Raw genomic sequence first — 22,228 nt, forward strand, 5'->3', positions numbered from 1 at the left:
AGCAATAAATCCACAGCTGATAAACAGCATGTCATGGAACCCAACACTAGTTTCACACATGTTCCTCTGCTAATCTATAACCAGATGCTTTCTCCACAAAACATAGTTAGGCAGTGATATAATTTAATCCCTTTTACCCTGTTTAGTAGAATTGACACTGTTCAGAGTGTCAGCACACTGGAGCTCAACCGAGCTGCTGGGAGTAGACTATGAAGTCACACAAACCAGATGAATTCATGTGCTTACTCCACTGAGACTCTACAGTAGAAAAAGTTCAGCCCACTTGGCTTCTAAGCTAAACATGCAGAGATGTGCAGGTCTGTCTTTCTCTCTCTGAACGAATGACTGCCCAGACAGAGGGCAGCTTTTATAATGAGTGACCATGCTCTTAGCTAAGGATTAATGCTGAGTGATGCTCAAGCAGATTACTCAGCGTTCTCTGGTCACATGACTGCAACCTGCATGCCAGTCTACGTTGGCAGGGCAGGTAATAAAGAAGAGCACTCGTCAGATTGATGCGTGGTTTGCAGGCAATTTAAATATTTCCATATTCATATTCTGTTGCATGCATCTGACAGCTACAGTTGCTAGCTATCCATCTTTACATAAGGGTTACTCACGTTAAGACAAAGGTAAACATTAAAAGCCCACAATTTTGTTTGTAGCAATTATTTTACTTTGGGGAAAACCTGCAAGAGTAAGGTAGAAATAAAAAAAAAAAAGTCATCACTTTTCTCACATATCCTTAAATATGCATATAAAGGGTAAAGCATTTATATTACTTACCAGAACTGCAGACATACTAAAATTATAGTAAACAGTACATATGGCATAATGTAGTTCTATACCAGCATCCTCTCTTACACCCAGAAACTCTTCTCTTTTCTTTAAACTGTAAGTACCACATGGTTCTAAAATAATCAACCATAAATTTCCGTAATTACACCATAAGGAAGGCGTCCCAGTACTCCCCAGATTTGGGACTATAAACCCTTTGGTGACTACGACCTTGCGGGCAACGAGCATCTACATGTGGAGAGAATAAAGCTTTTTCTGGCAGATTCTCAATCAAATAAACAAATCTGAGGATTTAAGAATATGGTGGCTGACTCACAGGAAGCCTGTTCATTACAAAGGAAACATTGCGCCCCAAATCTGGTGTAATGCTGCCCCCTTGTGGACAAACTAAGCAGCTTCTTGCAAGGACATTTTTTTCAAATGCACTCACAGAAACCCTAATAGGTACACTTTGCTAGTACTAGTTGAACCCCATGTTGCTTTGAGAACTGCCTTGATTCGCTGTGGCATAGATACAACAAGGTGCTGGAAACATTGCTCAGAGATTTTTGTGTGTGAATTGTGGCCTTAGGTTCATTTTCTTAGCTTACAAGAGAGGCAGCCAGTGTGGTCAATCAAGGTTTGACGTGTTGTGCGTTCAGAGATGCTCCTCTGTATACCTTCGTTGTAATTGGTGGTTATTGGATTAATGGTTACGGTCTTCCTATCGGCTCCAGCAGTCTCTCCACTGACCTCTGGTTTCAACAAGGTACTTTTTACCCTGCCGCTCACTGGATATTTACTCTTTTTAGGGCCTGTAAACTGCACACTTGGTTGCGTGGGAAAATCCCATTGGATCAGCAGTTTCTGACCAGCCTGTCTCACAACAACATCCACAGCACGATCAAAGTGACTTAAATTGCCTGTCTTCCCCATTCTGATGCTCAAATTCAACCTTAGTAGGCCGTCTTGATCATATCTTCATGCCTAAAATACACTGATTTGCTGCCATGTGATTAAATGAGTAGATATTTGTTAATAACCAGCTTACGTACCATCTGTGAAACAAAAAATTAAATGAAATAAAATGAAATGAAAAGAAGAGTAGCAGCAACATGGCCGATGACAATATTTACTTCTATTATTTTTATCTTTAATAACCATATAATTAAACAGATAAGTAAAACAGACAGTAAGAATATGGATTATTCAGGACAGAACATACTGACTGTAACCGTTAGATAAAACGGTTACCCAACATAGACAAATCACAGTTCACATAGCATATTTGTAGATTTAGGATAACACTGACCTGTACTTGCCAGTCCGCACCTGTACACCTTTCATTCCACAATGTTGGGCCCCACCTACATCATTTAAAAGATCGTCTCCAATCATCAGCACCTGAACGTGAGAAGGGAGAAGAAAGAGAAAACAGCAGTTCCATAATCCGTGCAACTGATGACACAATACTTGACCCTTTGTGGTTAACCAACTGTATCACTTGTTAATACCACTACAGTATGTTTTTGAACATTTGGATACACTACAGATCATTACTGCACCAAGCTGCCAGAAGTTATTCTCTGATGTCCTTGCTTCCTTACTAAGCTTCATTAGCGCTTGGGGAGATCAGTTTCATCCAGGCCTCCATTCTACTCATGTTTCCTTTCAAAACCTGCTTAGTCGTCATCTCAACTGACCAACCTTTTGTACCACTGCCCACTAAAGAAGCCACAAAGGGGGATGAGGACAAAAACAAAGGAGCAACCCATGATGGGCTCTCTACAACACAAGAAAAACAAAAAGGAGACATATTAGAACAAATATAGTGCACTGGGAGAATTAAAACAAAAACGGGGATTAAGAATTCAACCAGCGTCACTAATTTTAGATAAAATACGACTACTTAAACTACTCGCGAGATTAAACAGGAGCAGCTTTTTTCCCCCTTCAATGCAAGTGTGTCAAGGGCAAAAAGAGGTGGCTACAGACTCCTAAGAGAACCTAGTGCAGATGTGTTTTAAAAAACATCCACACCCTAGACCTGCTTTGCATGCTCAGTGAGGTCAAACCATGGAACTACTTTACTTTATTAATGAAGCAGAGGCACAAAGAAAGGAGGGGAAGCTGATGAAAGCGGAGACAGAGCTGGTACAGAGAGTTCCTTGAACACAGGAGGAGTTCAGTATCAATTGACTGGGCCAAACAGGCCGTTGTTCAATGATTCTAAGAAGGCATTTCTTAAAGAAACAAAGAAGAGAATAACAGTGGGTCTGTAAGGGAGCTTTTTAAGTGAGTGACTCGACAAACAAGGAAAAGAGCCTGGGTGAGTAAATGAGTGCTCTGGAGAGGATGGCAAAGTTAGCTGTGAATACATCCATGTATCTGAGAAAGAAGGAAAATTACTAGAGTGAAACTTGTACTGAGATTATTGAAACTTTCGTTAACATTCTTGTGTCTGTGTTGGTGGATGTGTTCCTCTACATGAAAAGGTAACCAAAAAAAAAAAAAGCCTGTAGGAATTTTACAATCAAATCAAAAGACCATGTTTATCTGTTATATATTATAATTCCACAAGTATTACAAAACTTGTGTCATAATATGAATTACTTGTTAAAGTGTCTTCTTTTGCATTCTTCTCATACAACATAACACAATGCTTACTCTTACAAATACTTTCAATAATGAAACATATGATATCAGACTTATAAGAAACAAAAGCAGATATAGTGATATAGTTGATTCGATGTGTTGAAATCATATTGTGCAGCTTTTAGTTGTCATTTTAAATATTGATAACATGTTGCTGAAAGCATTGACGCCCATATTTTGGCTGAAAAGACAAAAAAAGACCCATCAGAGAGATAGGAAATCTTTAAGAGTGGCTAAATCAACACTCTGGTACATTCTTAAAATGAATGAAAACACTGGATAGTTCAGCAACACCAAGAGGCCTGAAAGACTGTAGAAAACAACTAAATTACAGGATGACAGGATTATTATTTTTAAAAAAGAAAATAAAAAAATTAAAGCTGAAAGTTTGTAAAGTTAGCTATATGTGACTAAAGTGCAATCTATTGTGGTAGACTACAGATGCAAAACTAGAAAGAAAACACTGTGTCATTGGTTCAGAATTTGTTGGAAAAACTGGAACAGGAGCGTCAGAGCACAGAGGAACAAGCTCAACAAAGCAAACCTGCAAAACAAGAACTAAAGGCAGCTGGTCTTTATTGCACAACTGACAGTAAACTTTTCCATCCTAACTTGTGCTCTGTGCACATGCAGGGCCATGTATTGCTGCATACCTCATGTGGTTTAAGGCCCATATCATTGAGAACACTCCGGAAGAATGTCGGGGAAGGTTTTCCAATTACTTCTGCCTTTAAATCACAGGCATACTAAAAAGAACAAAAACACAAAAAAGCCAACATTAAAAATAACTTATTTATTTCCACTGAACTCTAAAAAAAAATATATCAAAATATCGGTGCACCTATTTTACCTCCAGAGCTTTCATGTAAACACCAACATCTAATTTTAAACCGTCTGTCTCCTTGTAGTATCGCCTATGAAGAAAGATTAACATCAATAAATACATTTCATTATATAATGATGCGTTACTTGGAATAAGCAATAGAGTAATGTCGGTTGGCTAGTAATATTTAATTACCCCTGGCCCAGGGAGAAAAGCACCGGCTTTTCCAGGCCTATGAGGACCCTGAAAGCCTCGTTCAAGTTCTGATAGGAAAACTTTTCAGCTGCATCTCCTACAATCACACAGTTTGGGTTGGTTTTGTCAACACCGTCAAACTCCGGGAGAAGTCCTGCAGAGAAGGAGCAAAGTCAGTCATAAATGGGTTATTGCATCTAAAATCATTAAATTATTAGATAATTTTCAGCTCAACCCGCTTTGATTAGTCTGAATATTTTATGATTTAAAATTTGGGCACGATGGACATAATGATTATTGTGAAATTTTAGTTTCATACATCAAATATAATTTATATACTGTATATGGATTCATGCCAGGTATTTGTAAGAATAAGTAATGTCTTATGCTGCAAAAGGGGAGACTTTACCAAGTAAATCATATTATAAGACACATAAGTCTTGTTTTACTTATGAGACAATTTAAGTTCCATTCAATAGCCAAGTTAGACGTGGTCCAGCAGAACACTCAAGATGACTTGAGATTAAATGAGTCAGTTTATAATTTAACACCAGAATGTAACAGAAAAAACCCTTTATGTACTCCTCACATATATTATACCAGGGCTTTTAATGTGCATTTATTCCAAGTGCACTCTTAGAACACAATCAACTAAAAAGTGGTCTGAAAACTTTAGATGCTCAAATATGAATCTTACCATCATGCACCAGCAAGTGAGGACGTAAACCTCTTTCTTTGAGAACAGCTATGGCTGCAGGCGCAGGAGGGAAGACTTCAGATACAGAGATGTCAAAGTCCAATCTTCGAAGCTTGGCTACAAACTTCTCTCTGGTGGCCTGGGTCTCATTGGTGCAGAATCGCAGCTGCAGGTCGGATTCCTTGAGCCTTTCAATAGGTCAGGAGGGCAAAGCAGGTGGTCACATACATCATTAAGTCTGAGTGACGGACTTTGACAGCTATTCAAACTGAAGACGTAAAGCTAATCAAATTTCTACGTAAAATTTTCACTCACTTTTTCACAGCTTCGATCGAGCCAGGAATTGCAACTCCGTCGCCCTCCCCGCTGTCATATAAAACTCCACACAGGTCCAAAATGACACCTTTTAAACTCTTAGCACAGCCCGGCCAGCCACTGTCCGCCATGCCGAAGTGATTAGTACGCATGCGTGTAATATAAAGCGGCATGTGGCAAAGCACGTGTGAAGTATAATGTGTTTATCGAAAACATACAAAACAGTATTTTTTAAATGTACATCTTTAAGTATAATTAGACTCACCATTGGATCCCAGACGAAGTGCTTTCAATAAATTCTGGACGGAACATTAAAAATAAACTTAGAAATTAATTTCAAAGAAGTAATTTATTTATTCATGAATTAATAAAAATACCTAAACAGAATGAAAAAATACATTTTTATTTCAGTGATATAATACTTGCTGTCTTTTAAATTATGCAATTACTGCGTGAATTGCAACATGTAGGCGTACCCCATCTCACCGTGACGCAGTCGCATTGAAAGAGCCACGACACTGCCTTCCCACTGCACAAAACAGAAGAGCTACCAGCTGGTGTGTCTATAAAGGACAAGCATCATCGACTTGGAAAGAGAGATTTGACCACGCTCGGCTTTCTTCTGGTACTGTCTGACTTCCTTTTATTTTTCCTTCCTCTTTTTGAATTTTTTTCTTAAATAATTTAGGGATGGAAATTTGGCATCCGGAAGTTGCTCATGTTCCTCTGCTATCCGGTATTACATAAAGGAAACAAAGCACCTGTGTCTCTGCAGCAATTTAGATGCGTTTTAAAGGGGGACGAGATAAGATAAGGAACCTGTGTTAATTCATACTGAATCGCTGATAAGCATCACATTTAACCACTCGATCATTTTAAACTACATATCGCTGCAGCTCATGTCTCAGGGCCACGATACAGGTTTGTATAATCCGGGATTGTTTTGGAGAACTGAGATATAAATATAAATATACATAATCTGAAAGAACTCTTAACTGCCCATCTTTATTTAGCCTGCTGGGGCTGGTGGGTGTATCCCGGAGGCAGCTCCCACGACAGCCTATCATGGCTCACCTAAAAGGAGCTTTAATGCTGTCTGCGGCACATCAGCAGGGACACGTGCAGTGTCATTACATTAAACCTTCCAATTTACAGAGTGTTTATTCTGTGCTGTACATGCTAAAGCTGCTGTCTACACTCTTGTTAGTTTAATCATATTGACTTAGGTAATAATAGATTTCCCTCAGAAGGTGGCTTATAGCATTCCAGAGTTATTGCAATAACATTATCTAGTTTGTCTTCTTAGTAATAGAGCTAGGGATATAATAAATAAGGAGATATTTTTCCGTGATAAGATATTAAAGAGGTTTACAATAGATATTAAACTACAGGCTAACTCACGAAGAACTGCAACTCTCAATAAGCAAATTAAATGATGGTTGTTCCAACAAAGAGTATTGTTTAGGTTACTTCCTGTATATTATTTTTATAGTTAAGTTGGTGTATTTATAACACTGTTTTCTGCTGAATTTTATTTTCGTAGTTATTTTGTCAAACTAAAATTACATGTGTAGTTTTAGTTAACTGTAATAAAACTTAAAAAACAACAACAACAACTTTCCAGCGAAAAGACAAAAGCCCTAATAAACACAATGATGTGAGACACATCAGAGCGATTTGTTTTACCATGTATTTCTCACCTATATTCAAGAAAGCCTATTTTCATGAACAGTGGAAAAGTCTAGAACAGCTGCCATACTGCTGTGGGATTACTTTTTTGTTAACCCGCCTTTAGTATGGGAGTGTTTTACATTCAACACATTGTGCTGGTTTTGAAAGGGAAGCATTGTTCAGCAGGCCTGTAAAACCTATGCAGTCTGTGGAATTTCACATTGGAGTATATCAGCTTATTAAAGTTCCAACTCTGATGCTGCATTTTATTTTGAAACAGTCTCAGGCATGAATTTACAGTAACCTTTTTGTAACTATTCAAATTTTTTCTTGTTTACTTAAAACCTTTGAAATGTTTAAATGTAACTTCATTATTATATGTTAGAAATTTTCACGTTTACGCAGTCCTAAAAGTAGAGAGGGAAAGACGAGGATGGAAGAAATAAAACTACAGAGAAGATTCTTGGAAGTAGTAAAGAATGACATGCAGATGGTTGATGTGACAGAAGAAGACTCAAAGATAAGGATGAGATAGACTCTTAAAGGGAGCAGCCAAAAGAAGAAGAAGAGTTGTTTTTCAAGAGAACTTTATGAGACTTCTTAAAAGTTCTACTTTGGATTTTGGCTGCCTTTGGTCTGTTCTCTGTCAAGATGACGATCCCTACCTGCTTCAGTAAAATTGAGAACCGGGCTATGGGGAGGCCAATTCATGACTAATAGTGTTCCATTGTGTTTTTTTTCTAAAAAATGAAGCTGCTGTGCCGACATCCCCAAAACCACTGGCTGATATGATGCCTAAAACCATGACAGATCCTCCACAGTTTCAAGAATAACCTGCAAACCATAGCAATAGTTCTTTGGGTGTCTTATCAATACCATTTTGTGCATGTCAAGCTGCTACATTGTTATTTTTTGTAAATGTTTGTAGATTTAACTAAAAATGGGAACAAATTATGATTTTTTTTTTCTTTTCCTGACATGCTGCTGGTAATAAAGTGTGGAAAGATATTTTCAAAAATTGGTTCTTTGTTACGTGTAGATTCAACAGACACAAAGGTTCATCCTTTTAGTTAGGTGCCTTATGTTTGAGCGATTCACAGATCAGTGTTAAGTTGCTTAACGAGCAAGAAAACATTCCTTTGAGAAGGGCTAGTTACAGTATCCAAAGAAAGCCTGAAGTATGTCAAGGCCACATTAAAAATTACAAGAAAGTCTGACTGCTTGTAAGTTAGCTCATTTTTCCCACAGTTTTTTATTAGGTCGTGGTTTCACTTCACTACCCCAAAACATTTACTTTAACTTTATTCTTTACCAATGCCTTCTTAGAACAACTTGCTTAAGGTTTTGTTTTGCTGCCATCAAACTGTTCCTTTTATGCATTAACAGGCTCTTTCAATTAGACAACAGCATCTGCATGACTGCTGACGCTGCACCAATCCTCTGCTGATCTCCCCTTACTCATGAACAAGACCCCGAAGTCCTTCCACTGAAAAGAAAATTACACTAACACTAAATGAATAAAGATCTTTTTTCCCACAAATTTGTGGAATTAGCTATTTTTAGCTACCTTATGGAGTTTTTATGTAGTGTTTTATTTAAATCCCCATATTTTGTTGAAAGATACCATAATCATTTTATTTAGAAAAACCAAATCTATTTCTCAATGAATAACAATAAAAAGTTCTTAAAATCTGCAGTAAACTGCTTGAATGTACTTCTGTGCGCCATTGTATCCATAGCACAGTGAAATATTAAGGACTTTTATTATGAAAGGACAAAATGGGCTGAAACTAAAGTTGTTTTGGGTGAATCTGAAATTCCAGGCAAGGGAAAGGTGTGGGGAGGGTCACAACTTTGGCTGTTGCGCTGTCAATTGTTCTTGACCTGTAAGTGAGTAGTTTCTTCTGCTTTTATTGATTTTAAATGTTTACACATGTGCCATTGAGTTAATTAATAGATGTACTTGTTGTATTGAATTTATGTAAGAAAACAAGTTAATGAGCAGTTAGATTCTATCCTCGACCTTGTTATCGTGCAAAGCTCACTGCAAACATAAAATGCATATTATGCTTACTATATCATATTATATTAGCATTTAAGATACTGTTTCTCAGCGTAGTGAGTAATGGGTGAAATTCCATCTCATGTATTTGGATATTTGTGTTAATTCTAGTTGAGGCCCTTTTACCTCGCAGTGATAACTACAGTTAATTTGGATAGCATTGTTTGATAGAAATGGTGATTAAATCTTTATTTTATCTTATTAGTTATATTTTTACTGTAGAAAATTATGACATTTCGTCTATCTGTGATTATCTGAGGCTGAGAGAAGACCAAGGCCATGTAAAAACATTATTATTAAGCAGTATCCCTTTAACCAAAAGTAATTTTAACCTTAGCTAGCAAACAGCAGTTAGCTAATTAGCTAGCTAGCTGGCTAGTTCATGTGACTAGCCTCATTACACTTTGCCAACATAATACAAATGTGTCATTAAAATCTACCACTATTATATATTTAAACTCAGTTGATTCAATACTGTACTTAAGGTAAAAAATCCTGGTGTTTTTATGTCATATTACGTGGGGTCTTTTCTGTTCTGATATATCTCGGAGACAATTGTTGCTCTTTTAGCATATTACAACTAGTGCAGTTGGTTTTAAAATTTAGTTACTTTAATTTAATTATCTCATAAAGTTCTTCATATCAAGTGGTGGGGAAAAAATGGAAAGATCATTTTGCATGTTTGTGATAAAAATGAAGGCCATTTAACAAACACGTATGTTTCAAACACATCCTTGTAAAATATGTTGTAATGCTGTATATTAAATTGCCCTAAAATATATAAAATGATGAATAGCAGTAATGTGTAACAGACACGACAATTTAGCAGTAATATTTACCCAAAAAATGAGAGAAAACTAAAACAGACAAAAAATAGTACAAACATGGTACAAAAGCACTCCAAAAATACCACAGAAAGACTGAGAATCTTCCCAGCTACTGCCTGTTTTATAATTAAGGTCTCTATTTAGAATTAAAGCATCTGTAAATCTGTAAACTTTGGTTATTGGGATGTTGGATTACCAATATGCACTGGCCCCTGTGAATAAGTCATCTATTTCCTATCTCAACTCAACTGAAGCTGTCTGCTCAATTCTCCCTAAAACAAATATCAAAGTACACTTTGTTTGGCACTGCCAAATAGACTCAGGTGAGTTAGCAAACTAACCAATGTAACTGTAATTAATCTTGAAGTTTGTATGGGGTTTTAAAAGGAATATTCATCTGAATTAAAAACAACATTCACAACTTGTTTAAAGTTACTTGACTTGGAGTATATTCGCAGTAGTTATAAATTCAATTCAGTTTTTTTTTTATATAGTATCAGATCACAAAAACGGTCACCTCAAAACCCCAACCCTTAGACAATCCCCTCTGTCAGCAAGCACTTGAAGCAGAGATGGTTCAGGTTCACCTGATCCATAAGTTTTAAGATCTATGTTTTAAGTCTGGTCTTAAAAGTAGAGAGGGTGTCTCTCTCCCAAATCCAATCCGGAAGTTGTTTCCAGATTAGAGGGGCCTGATAGCTGAAGGTTCTCCTATTAATCAATGGTAGAATCTTGAGAATTTTTGCATGTTGATGGTAGGGCTGCCACGGTTAGTCGACTAGTCACGATTACGTCGACTATCAAAATCGTTGACGACTAATTTAATAGTCGATACGTTGTTTGAAGCTTTGTAAGATCCTAAAAGACGCAGGAATAAGTAGTAGTAGTAGTAATTAATTTGCTAGGCGAGGAGAGACAGCGTGTCTAAATTTCAGCAGTTTTACTTGGTCCGCCTTTCTACATTTTTGAAAAGAAACCTGGAGTTGGTCCCATTTCTTTGAGTGATACGTCACAAGATGTCCTAGCTTTATCCAAAGCTGTTTTTTCAGAAAGAGAAATACAACAATTTTCCTTGCTATATAAAGATCTTCTAAACAAGTGCAACACTATTTCCTCTCCAGCTTCCAAGTTATCTGCTTTAAGGAGCGCATTTGTGAGTTAAGTACGAGTTAAGATTTGTAGCTTTATTTGTCAGAAAAGCCACAGTATCCAGTGTTGTACACAGTGAGGATTTAACTCTAGTAGCAAAGTAATTGACTTCTGTGGGAGTAAAATTTAGTTAGCTCCTCTGGATTGTCTTGGCAGAATATACCATTGGAGGAATTACTGCCTTAAACTTAGTTACTGCGCTTTCAAAAGGACATCAGCTGTAATGAAATCTGTTCCCCAGTGCTGTGTAATACATAATAGTAAATTTAAATGTCATCAAAAAGTGGTCCGATGCAGAAGGATTCTGAGGAAAACCTGTTAAATTATCAGTTTGTTGTCAGGACAAGATCAAGAGTATAATTAAAAAGATGAGTCATTTTGAGAGAAGCCAGTTGGGTCTAATGGATTATCCAGGCTGTTGTTTTCAGTGTCTACAATCATGTTAAAATCACCAAAGCTAATTAATTTATTTGAACCGATCATTAATAACATTATAAAGTCGAAGAAATTGGATAGAAGCTTTGAGTAAGTGCCAGATGGACGATAAACAGCAACAACCCACAATCCATAAAATGCTCACAGTCATTGTTATTGTGGTTGTGGGTATTTTATGGATAACTGTTAAGGTCAACCTTTCAACGGCTTCTGCAAAGGCCTGAGATGCATTAAGTCGTTTTTCGCTCACAATCTGAAATTTGTATAACTACATTACTGAATGAGGTAATACTTATTTTGAAACATGTATTTCTTGGGGTTGCATCAGGAAGGCTGTCCGGTATAAAAACGCTGCCAAATCAAACTGTTGCAACATGTTTTATATCTTGAAAGTCCCATGTAAGAGGCCTGTGGAATGACCTTCAGGTAGATTCAAACCCAGGCTGTCTGTTTAACCCAGTGAGCTAAACCAGCGCTCATCTGCCAAGTTTTGTTAAGGACCTATTCTTTCTCTCTGTGGCTTAAGAACTTGACCGGGAATGCTCCTAGGAAAGTTTCATTGAGGGGTTTCAGGGCGAGCACCCAATATGCTCTCTCAATGTTGGGCACTAAAGAGGCTCCAATCCTGTTGTCAATAACAATTCCACAGAAAGTCAATGACGTCATCTTATTTTGTTGTGAATGCCCTTCCCTATGAGTCATTTTAACTTCTGTTTATACCAACTCTGACAAACGTCTTCATGGGAATGAATTTCAGTCATTGACATTATCATTTTCTCCACCGTCTTTAATTCTTAGGTATATTTTATTTATAGGCTCAATTATACAGTTTAGGTGCTGTTTGGAAGGTTTTTTTTTTTCTGTTACACATTTTTGTTTGTCCGTTGTATCTCCAATTTGAAAATGTTTCAGATATGTACAACTGTTGTTTGTGCTTAAACTTGCAGACGTGTCACACAGCATAAAAACAAATGAAGGGAATGTTTCTCCAGCTGAGCCGTGCGATCCATACCGCACCTGCTCTCCGTTATGGCATCCATTCTGGGACGCGCCCCGTCTCAACTGCCGCCTCCAAAAAGAGGGTTGAGCGCTCGTTGACTTCTGAGGAAATCTACGCTCGTGAAGGCAAGCATGGAGCGCACAACTACCATCCCCTTCCTGTGGCCCTGGAGAGAGGAGAAGGTACGTTTGGCATATGACTATTAAAATTAATACAATACAGAACTGTGCAAAAGTATTGAGCCACCCCTCGTTACTTTATATCTTGATACAATTATGAGCTTAGAAGTCAATATTTGGTATGACCACCTTTACTCTTTAACACAGCCTCTCTTAGTTAAGCTTTCTCATCATTTCTTGGCATAGTCGTCAAGAATAGTTCTCCAGGCTTCTTGAAGGACAGTCAAAGCTGTTCTTTGGCTGTTGGCTGTCTTTTGTTCTGTTCTCTGTCAAGATGATCCCACAGTGCTTCAACAGTGTTGAGGTCTGTTCTTTCTATCCAAGTGTGGTTTTACTACATTGGCAGTGTATTTGAGGTCTTTGAAAATGAAACTAGTCAGATTTCAACACATTGCTCTTTGGAAATTGTATTGTTGTTGCAAAAGTACAATTTTATGCCTGTCAGACTATCTTTTAAATTGTTCATTGTTTCAACTAAAGAAATGGGAACACATATATTTATGCAACAGACTTCTACTAACAAAGTGCCTCAACATACAATTTAAAGTTGTCTGTTATGTGTAGACATAAAACCGGTTCATTCATTTAGGTGTGGTCCAGGACTTCTCCACAGTGATCTATGACTATTAAAGCTAACACTATAATTAATATAACAGGTTTGTGGTTTCACTGTAGTTTTTCTGGAGAACTTGCTTTTCTTCTTGACCATTATTACTTCTTTCAGCGTCTCTCTTTAGGTGTCTACATGGCAGATCACCTGCCTCCATCTTACTCTATGCCATCCATAAACTTTCTCTGCAATCATCCACTTTTCCTCTTGCCTGATAGCTCCATCTTTAAGGTCATTTGCCCACTCTTCCTCCTCTGCACATGTCCAAACCATATCAACCTTGCTTCTCTAACTTTGTCTCCAAACCACTTAACCCTGACATGTCCATCTGTTTTTTTCCCCTTCCTCCCAGGCATCTATGTGTGGGATGTGGGGGGCAACCGGTACTTTGACTTCCTCAGTGCATACAGTGCTGTAAACCAGGGCCACTGCCATCCCAAGATCATAGCTGCACTCACCTCCCAAGCATCGAAGCTCACCTTGACTTCCAGAGCGTTCTATAATGATGTGCTGGGAGCCTATGCGGAGTATATCACCAACATGTTTGGCTATGATAAAGTTTTGCCAATGAATACAGGTAACATCTAATCCTGACTGCGCTAGCTATCTTTGAAGGTCATTGTGAGTAGATTTGTTGACTCTAATATTTTGTAATGCAACAGGTGTTGAGGGTGGTGAGACTGCCTGCAAGCTCGCACGCAAGTGGGCCTACAATGTAAAGGGGATTCCCAAAAACAAGGCAAAAATCATTTTTGCAGGTAAGTTGGTTTTTTTTTTTTTTTCATTGAAATTGACTTCACTTTTCGTGAGTGTGTCCATTTTTTTTCACCTTACGCATCATTCTGTAAGAAATAGACCAAACGTTACTAACGTTTACTTTAATAAGGTAAGATGACCCATTTCTTGACTTGGCAGGCACAATAACCTCCACTATTACGGGATTAGGAGACCAGTGAGCTAAACCAAGCAAGTTACTTCTTAGAAATTGTATCTTTCAGATGTTCTTTGTTCAAAAAAATATGATCCCCCTCCCCCCAAACAACAATAATATGATAAACACACCATCTTCTTTACTCTTCTTGATTAGAGGGAAACTTCTGGGGCCGCACCATGGCAGCCATCTCCAGCTCCACTGATCCCAGTAGCTACGAAGGTTTCGGCCCCTATATGCCAGGATTTGAACTGGTCCCATTCAACGACATACCTGCACTAGAGGTACAGGTTTTCATGCACAAGATTTTCTGTACAGTTAGTTTCATGCTAAGTGGATAATATAGTCTATGAGACTCTGACCATCTGTGTACATATAGGGTAGAAATTACACATTGAATTTAGCTATTTTTGTGAATGCAGACCTTTTTTTAACATAACAGGTGAATAACTGACTGAAGTACTGTTTATTTATTGACAGAATTATCATATACTTGTCTTTTTATTTTCTTTTTTTTGTCCGCCTCTCCAGAAAGCCCTTCAAGACCAAAATGTTGCAGCTTTCATGATGGAACCCATCCAAGGGGAAGCTGGTGTGGTGGTGCCCGATCAGGGCTACCTGACTAAAGTCAGGGAACTTTGCACAAAATACAATGTAAGTCCTGCGCAGAAAGGAAAATAAGTGTTGTAATTACCTACAGGTTGATATGGAAACAAATGTTTCCCTTCAAACTGAACTAGAGTCTAGTGTTTGTTATAAAAACAAGTATATTTCGCATATTTCCTGAAGCTTGCTTCATGCTGTTTTATGGTTTCAAGCATATGAATGTCAACATCAAAGAGCGGGCATTTAGTAGAGGTAGTTAATTCTTAGGTGGTTGATAAAAGCTGAAAGAGAAGTGTTTTGACTTTTCTGGAAACAGCTGTGTAATGACTTAGTGGTCTGTTTATGTACCAATAGCATAAATAAAGGCATGTCAACAAAATCTTTAATCAATCTTTGTTTTTTCTAAGTTTGACAACAAGATGTCCATTTACATTCCACGCTTTTTTCAGGTGTTGTGGATTGCTGATGAGGTGCAGACAGGCTTGGCACGTACTGGCCGACGGCTGGCTGTGGACCACGAAGACGTTCGTCCGGATATGGTCATTCTAGGCAAAGCTCTTTCTGGAGGAGTTTACCCAGTAAGCATTTTACTTTGGTTCAATCACGCTTCGTTACACGTTATGAATACTCGGAGTTCAAGATTTGTGAGACAAAGTAGACTCAGAACTTTTCACCTTTGCTTAACCTGATCTGTTTTTGTCTGCACTAGGTATCTGCTGTACTGTGTGATGATGAGATAATGCTGACCATCAAACCTGGTGAGCACGGCTCCACATTTGGAGGTAACCCGGTGGGCTGTCGGGTAGCTATTGCTGCGCTAGAGGTCAGTGTTAAAATGCACTTTACATTCACTTATTGGCATACGTAAAACAAGTCAGCAAAAGTTTTTTTTCCTTATTGAGTAAACAGATTAAATAAAATGAACATAAAATTTAAAATGCATAATAAAGTTGACAGTAGCAGAAGAATAATCAACCTGTTTGTTTTCCACTCTTGCTGCTCTTATTTGTAGGTGATAGAGGAGGAGAAGCTGGCAGATAATGCCCAGAGGATGGGGGAAAAGCTGCGGGCTCAGCTCAACAAGCTGCCCAAAGACATAGTGACAACAGTGAGAGGAAAAGGCCTCCTCAATGCAGTCGTCATCAAAGAGACCAAAGGTATAGTAGTGATCGTTTCTTGATAGCTAACATGAAATATTTTAGTCAGTGAAATCAGATTACAAAGCTAATCGACGGTCGTCTACTTTTATTATCAGATTATCAAGGCTTGAGTGTTGCCATCATGTTTTAATGCAGTGGTTCTCAAACTGTGGTACGTGTACTTGGGCTCTCTCTGGTGGTACGTGGGGATCTTTTTTTAAAGATTAAATAACATAGCATTGTTGAGGTTCCAGAGGCTCTTCTGGGAGCCAGAGTAGGCCAGGAAATGTCTCCCCGAGCATGAGTCCTCTATGTAGAGCAGCCAGGGAAATGAGCCCGCCAGCGCTCTGTAGCAGCCGCGACTGCTGCTACAGAGCGCTGGCGGGCTCGTTTCCCTGGGTCTTAAAACTGCAAAGGCGGCATGGTGCTGTCACGCCCTTTCTCAGTGATGCCGCGGTGCCTCAATCCCAGCCAGCATCGATGAGTCAGAGACCCCCAGAAGAATCGGTGCTGGATGCCGAAGCTCCTGGTAGCCAGGAGAATGCGATCTGTTTCTTCTGCAAGTGAGCAGTAATCATTCGCAGCCAGCAGCGGGGAGTTGGTGAGGCCAGCTCGTACCTGTAACTGTCGGAGGAAGACGTGAGTCTGGAGAGCACCATTCCTAGCAAGGACAGCGTGCTCTCCATGAGCTCGAGAGCGGTACCTTCACCCAAGCCCGAGAGAGAGAGGAGTTTCTCTGCATCGGAGAGGGAGTAGTGCCGCAGCAGCAGCCCCTTGAGAGCAGTGTATTTCCCTTGGGTGGTTGGATCCCGGAGGAGGGTCATCACACAGCCGATCCAGTGAGGCCAACACATGATAGTATTTCGTGTCATCGGCTGAAATGCCACAAAGAGCAAACTGAGATTCGACATGCAGGAACCATGAAGGAGGGTTGTGAAGCCAAAAATCTGGTAGCTTATTTGCCACAGCAAAAATTAAAACGTACAGCTCTGCTATCACTTCCGACATAAATGAAGACAGAAAACTAAACAGCAGTAGCATTTGTAGGGTTACTGAAGTTGGGATAGCTGGTATATAATGATGTGCTGGGTGGTGGCTAGCTACACAGCTATGTTAGCATAATATAAACACAGTGAAGCTGGAGGATGAACGCTAAGTTTTTTCCACTCGATAAAAGTTAATGTGAGAGTTTCTGATGGTAGGGACAAATGTAATCGCATGACAGGATGCTGTAAACAGACCAAACTTCAATCGGGAGAAAACCTGCAATATAAGGTTAGTCATTAATATACTGCTGCATGGGCTGGGCTGTAGTTACATCATAATGCTTTAAAATGAACAGTGATCATAAAAACTGAGAGAGGCCGACGGTGATCGCTGACTTTGACATTGAAATGACAGTTAAAATAACATTTATATAAGAAATAAAATTGTCTGTGTAAACTGTATGTGGTGTTAAATAATACTATTGTACTTTAATGTTGGTCATAAGGGTGGTACTTCAAGAGCCATATATTTTATGGTGGTACTCATTGTGAAAAGCTTGAGAACCACTGTTTTAATGAGTATAAACGATATATTAGTGTAACTTATATTAAAACAATTTCCCCCAGACTACGATGCGTGGAGAGTGTGCTTGCGTCTTCGTGACAATGGTCTGCTGGCAAAACCCACCCACGGTGACATCATCCGCCTGGCTCCTCCCCTCATCATCAAAGAGGACGAGCTAGAGGAATGCATTGATATCATCCAAAGAACCATCATGTCTTTCTAAATAACTGAACATCACACTGACATCCTTCAGACTACTAGCTTAAGTTGTGATCGGTCAAGTAGCTAGTTTTTTTCTTTTTTTCCAGAATCAGTATTTCCGGGCTGGGCATTGCTGTAGAAATACAGTATAAAAGTACTGTGTATTTAGTGTTTGCGTCATTGAGGACACTGACACTGAACAGACAAACTAGACAGCCTCAGGAAAGAGTGCAATTGTTAGAACAGTGTTTGTAGTAATATTTGCTTTTAGACTCTCGGTAAATGGAGTAAAGGATGATTTTTCTTTTTAAAATTTTAATTTTAAAAAGAAAAAGGTCAAAAGTTACAAAAGATTTTCGTTTTAATAAGCCTTCACAAGGCTGAATGAACACTATCTTGTGTAAGTGAACAACAAATTTATTAGTCTGCTGTTACTCATTTTTTTAAATTAGACTAAAGACATAATTGCTGTTTCATTCCATGAAAACTATCTTAAGGAGCTTTAGAAGTCAATACATTTATAAAAGTTTTAAATCCCACGTCCTTAAAAGCACATTTTTAAAAATCAAAAACAAAAGCTAAATTATTAACAAGGATACAAATGATTGTGCATTGCTGGAAGAAACGACCCCACATGATTGTAATAATTTACACTTCATACTGAAGGATTTGGTATTTTGATTTATATAACATCATATTGTTTAAGGACTGTTGAATCTTTGGAAGGCTTATGCTGCTAGCTTTGTTTGGCATGGAGTTAAGAGTTTACTGTATTCATGTTTTACATTTCTACAGTATGTATAGATTGTCATCTTACAATGTTACTTTATGTTGTTGCATCTGTTTCGCTCTAAATAAATTATTCTCAAATTATTTATCTCTTTTCCGTTGTCTCTTGCTCTCTGCTTGCACCAGTAATGCAGCACGTCAGGAAGTGAGGTCACGGACTTATTCAGATGACTTTGCTGATTGCAATCTGGAAGATATCCCATGTAAAAAGAACCTTATCTGGGTTGTACTCACTTTGTAACTTAGGAAATTCGAAATGGGACAAAGTTCTCGGTCACAATACACAACAGGGGTATTGGGGTATATCAAAGTTTGTTCTTTGTAAAGGACAAAGTTTAACCAAGGAAAAATATCCAGATTACTTTTTTTTTTTTATGGATCAGATCCACAAACATGCATCTAATGACTTATATAAGCTTGGATAATTTAGCATGTCACAAAAATGTTGCATTGCATTAAAATATTTGCAATGACCACAGATGTGACACTAGAGGGTGCTGTGCTCTTTTTAAAATGAAACTGGATCCAAAAAACTATCCAAGGCAAACATGCTGTAGAGAGACAATTCGAGCCCTACTGACAAAGTAAGGTATGCACCCTCTGCTTAACACTGTCAGACAAACCACAGATTGGATGATCCCTCTTTTAGCACAAACAATCCTTCAGGCTAGCGCTACGCTGGGATTTCCACATATTTACAGATCTACTCTGACTTATTCTTTGGAAGTGGTCAGTGTCAGAGTCCAGTATATCAACTTTATTTTTCTTGAGCAGAAGCCAGCACATTTTTGATCATGTGACAATTCAGACGAGGAGAAGGAGAACTGGCTTTTTAAATATGACTTAAATATGAAGCAGTGGCGCATCTTATGCTCTGAGGTGGGCAGATGTGGAGTTGTAAGTCAGGAGGGATAGGAGTGCGAGATAAACGCTACACTGAAACAAATATTTAAAATTTCAGGATGTAACGGTTACTTTTAATCACCTCTGACAACACAGTAGTCTCACAGCAAGAATCTCTGGTGAGCTGACTGAAGTAAAAGTCACATGAATTCCTGTCCCTGGCCACACACACTCACAAACAGAAAACAGTAAAACCAAGAGAAACAAAAAGACTACATATACTGTAAGTCACTGTGTGATCAAATAACTTTATGCTTACAGTGTCAGCATATCCCAGTGGTCCTACATCCCAAACTCTCTAACAATAAAACATAATCCCATCACTAGTTCTACTCCACTTTCCCCCCGGTGTTTCTCTGCACTGGGGCCTGATCCACTGCTTGAGAACCACAAACATAGCCTAAAACTTCAGCCATATGACCTTCAGGCAGTGCAAATTTATTAGTGTAATTACTGTGGAATAAACACATTAGTCTGCAGTAATTACCCTTTTTTAAATGGATGTTATTTCAAACCCTTTATTTAGAAAAAAATATGCAGTAGACATCAGGTGTCACTTTGAGACAGATACATAAAAGCATAATGAATGCACTTAGAAATCAATAAAGTCCGCAAGGTTTAGTTCAATGCGTTGCATGTGATGGAATACTAATGGCCAGCTTCTCTTCAGAGGCTTTGTATTGAGTGCTTTTTTTGTCAACAATCATTCTTCCAAAGAAAGCTTGGATTATGTTTTGTGGGAATGCATGGCTTGCAAAAGAGCTGGACAAATTCTCAAGTGGAAACTGCAGACTAGCCACAGTCTGATCTGCAGAGCAAAGAGTCACGGTGTCAGATAGCATGTTTCCTAATCAAACCCACAACTATTTTCTGACTTTTTCCCGAGGTTTAACCTCATCTGCTCTCCAGCAGTCTCTGAGTCGCTGCCATCGGAGCAGGTTTTGTTTTATCATTGATGGGAAACATTAGGTGGAGGTCTGGAGGTTCACACATAGGACTTTTTGAGACATTTAAATGTGTTTCAAGCAAGATTTCTGATAAGCATCAAAAATTTCTGCAGATTAAAAAAAACCCCATCACAATTACCTTTTGAAACGACTTCAGGAAGACAGATCAGGAAGATCTCAACTACGCTACGGAGGCTAATTAGTTTTTAGACTTTTTTCAAATTATAATTTAGGTCATCATCTAATGATGAAGTCTTTGTTTGTATCAACTGTTAAAACAGCTGGTATATCTCAGGAGACAAATGTAAACAGCACTACAATCTAAGATAGATTATTATTTTGCATGAAGGAGGTCAGAGAAATGACAGGGGAAAAAAGTGCAGTTTGCTTGTAAAATATGACTGGAATCCAGTTTGGCAGGAGAAATAAGGGTTATCATTGGGTGACACTGAGAAATGTGCAGACTTTGATCCCACACTCTACTGAGACCTGCATCCTATCCAGCCGTGGCAGAAAGGCATACCATATTCCACAAATGAGCTCCAGTTTTGGCAGGAGAGTGACAGGTCAGAGGATCATGGGAACACGTAGGTCCAGGCACCAGTCAGGCTTTGATTACCTCAGCCAAGCCTAAAGATGCTCCTGTAAAGCCACATGAGTTGTTTTCCCTGCCATGCACTCAGTGCCGACTGCCAGCCAAGTCCATTTGAGCATGGGGTGGATTCAAAGCCTAGTGTTTGTTCCATCACAATTCCTCATACCAAGAAGGTCAAGAGAGGCTCATCCAGACGACATGGCTGCTCTCAAATCCGCTCTTTCAGCTCTTTGTTCTTCACCTCCTCTTTGTCTCTAACCCCCTTTTCTGTCTCTCCATCTGCCTTTCTTTTAATTTGTTATCTCTCCCCGTGCCCCTGCTCTCTTTCTGCCCCTTTGTCTCTCCCTCAGCAAGCCCATTTGTATTCGTTCCTTACATAATGGAGAAATCAGATTGTGGTACTTAGCAAGGATGTAATCAAAGTCCCGTGCCAGGAATTTAATTCAGGTGAAGTTGCAGTTAAGAAGAGCATACATTATAAAGCTCTGTATGTATTTTTCCGTGGTGAATAAGGTGCCAGCTTGAGAATTATGACCGATGCACTGCTGCAATAGTACAAGCTATTCATTTTTCCTGCACCACCACAGATAAATCAGAGGAAAACATTGGGCTCGCCCGCCATTGCTCATAATAATAGGCCTTTTGCATTAAGTTTATGACAACTGAGTGCACCGATAAGAGACATATGCATCTTAAAGGGCAAATGACACATAACCACTGAGGAGTAATGCACACCGACTATTTCTCTCTCTCACCATGACCGTCTTGTAGTTCACACCAGAGGGATATTGATCAGGCATGGCAAGGTCCTCTAAAGGACACGTCCCTCCCCACAGACCTGAAGCACATTGGGCAAGTGGGATTCTCAGACCAGTCATTTTAGTTGTCACCCCCTCACCTGATTTATTTCTGGATTGTAGACAAGCGTGCAGGCTGTAAAAATATGATCTTCAGAGGTCAATTTTGTAGGGACTGATGTTATTAAACATAACGATGGAAAATACTGATGCCATTCAAGGGCTCTACCTCATCCTACTGACAGTGAGGAGGTTCAAAAATGAAATAACATAATGTCTGGTTGGAAATGGTCATCAAATACACTTTAACTCATTTTTACCTGAATCTAATTCTCTCGCACAACAAAGCTTTTTGCAGCCTCTTTCTTTGGTAA

General features: G+C 38.8%; 2 protein-coding genes across 7 annotated transcripts in view; one reads left to right on the forward strand and one right to left on the reverse strand.

Annotated features, from left to right (window-relative positions):
- Positions 1-5,984, reverse strand: part of lhpp (phospholysine phosphohistidine inorganic pyrophosphate phosphatase) — a 23,148-nt gene extending 17,164 nt beyond the window's left edge. Inside the window, exons 1-8 of one of the 2 annotated variants that reach the window (XM_082543495.1) lie at positions 5,949-5,984; positions 5,728-5,761; positions 5,463-5,582; positions 5,148-5,335; positions 4,451-4,604; positions 4,283-4,346; positions 4,086-4,178; positions 2,090-2,181 (exon numbers count right to left, since the gene is read on the reverse strand). In XM_082543495.1, coding sequence (XP_082399621.1) covers positions 2,090-2,181; positions 4,086-4,178; positions 4,283-4,346; positions 4,451-4,604; positions 5,148-5,335; positions 5,463-5,582; positions 5,728-5,761; positions 5,949-5,964 — 761 coding nt within the window. In that variant the 5' untranslated portion in view covers positions 5,965-5,984. Of the gene's footprint in view, positions 1-2,089; positions 2,182-4,085; positions 4,179-4,282; positions 4,347-4,450; positions 4,605-5,147; positions 5,336-5,462; positions 5,609-5,727; positions 5,762-5,948 lie in introns of those variants that run through there. The other variant, XM_082543496.1, reaches the window with a different exon arrangement.
- Positions 2,889-18,696, forward strand: oat (ornithine aminotransferase). Of its 5 annotated transcripts, none has more exons than XM_082543493.1 (10): positions 2,889-3,106; positions 12,554-12,788; positions 13,748-13,972; positions 14,058-14,153; positions 14,483-14,610; positions 14,858-14,980; positions 15,382-15,510; positions 15,642-15,755; positions 15,945-16,089; positions 17,685-18,696. In XM_082543493.1, the coding sequence occupies exons 2-10, from the start codon at positions 12,578-12,580 to the stop codon at positions 17,843-17,845; spliced, it is 1,332 nt and encodes a 443-aa protein (XP_082399619.1). In that variant the 5' UTR covers positions 2,889-3,106; positions 12,554-12,577; the 3' UTR covers positions 17,846-18,696. The 5 variants fall into 5 exon arrangements, with proteins under 5 accessions (XP_082399619.1, XP_082399616.1, XP_082399618.1 ...); XM_082543490.1 differs by lacking the exon at positions 2,889-3,106 and adding an exon at positions 5,976-6,087; XM_082543492.1 differs by lacking the exon at positions 2,889-3,106 and adding an exon at positions 8,855-9,023.
- Positions 18,697-22,228: the final 3,532 nt, after the last annotated feature.

The sequence above is a fragment of the Aulonocara stuartgranti genome (assembly GCF_965226115.1).
Source record: "Aulonocara stuartgranti genome assembly, chromosome: 8".
Lineage (NCBI taxonomy): Eukaryota > Metazoa > Chordata > Actinopteri > Cichliformes > Cichlidae > Aulonocara > Aulonocara stuartgranti.

Bases quoted from the DNA above. Each gene is read 5' to 3' on its own strand.
- oat (XM_082543493.1), top strand. From the start codon at position 12,578: ATGAAGGGAATGTTTCTCCAGCTGAGCCGTGCGATCCATACCGCACCT. The intron at 14,981-15,381 runs GTAAGTCCTGCG...CGCTTTTTTCAG, and splicing joins AACTTTGCACAAAATACAAT to GTGTTGTGGATTGCTGATGA. The intron at 16,090-17,684 runs GTATAGTAGTGA...AATTTCCCCCAG, and splicing joins CGTCATCAAAGAGACCAAAG to ACTACGATGCGTGGAGAGTG.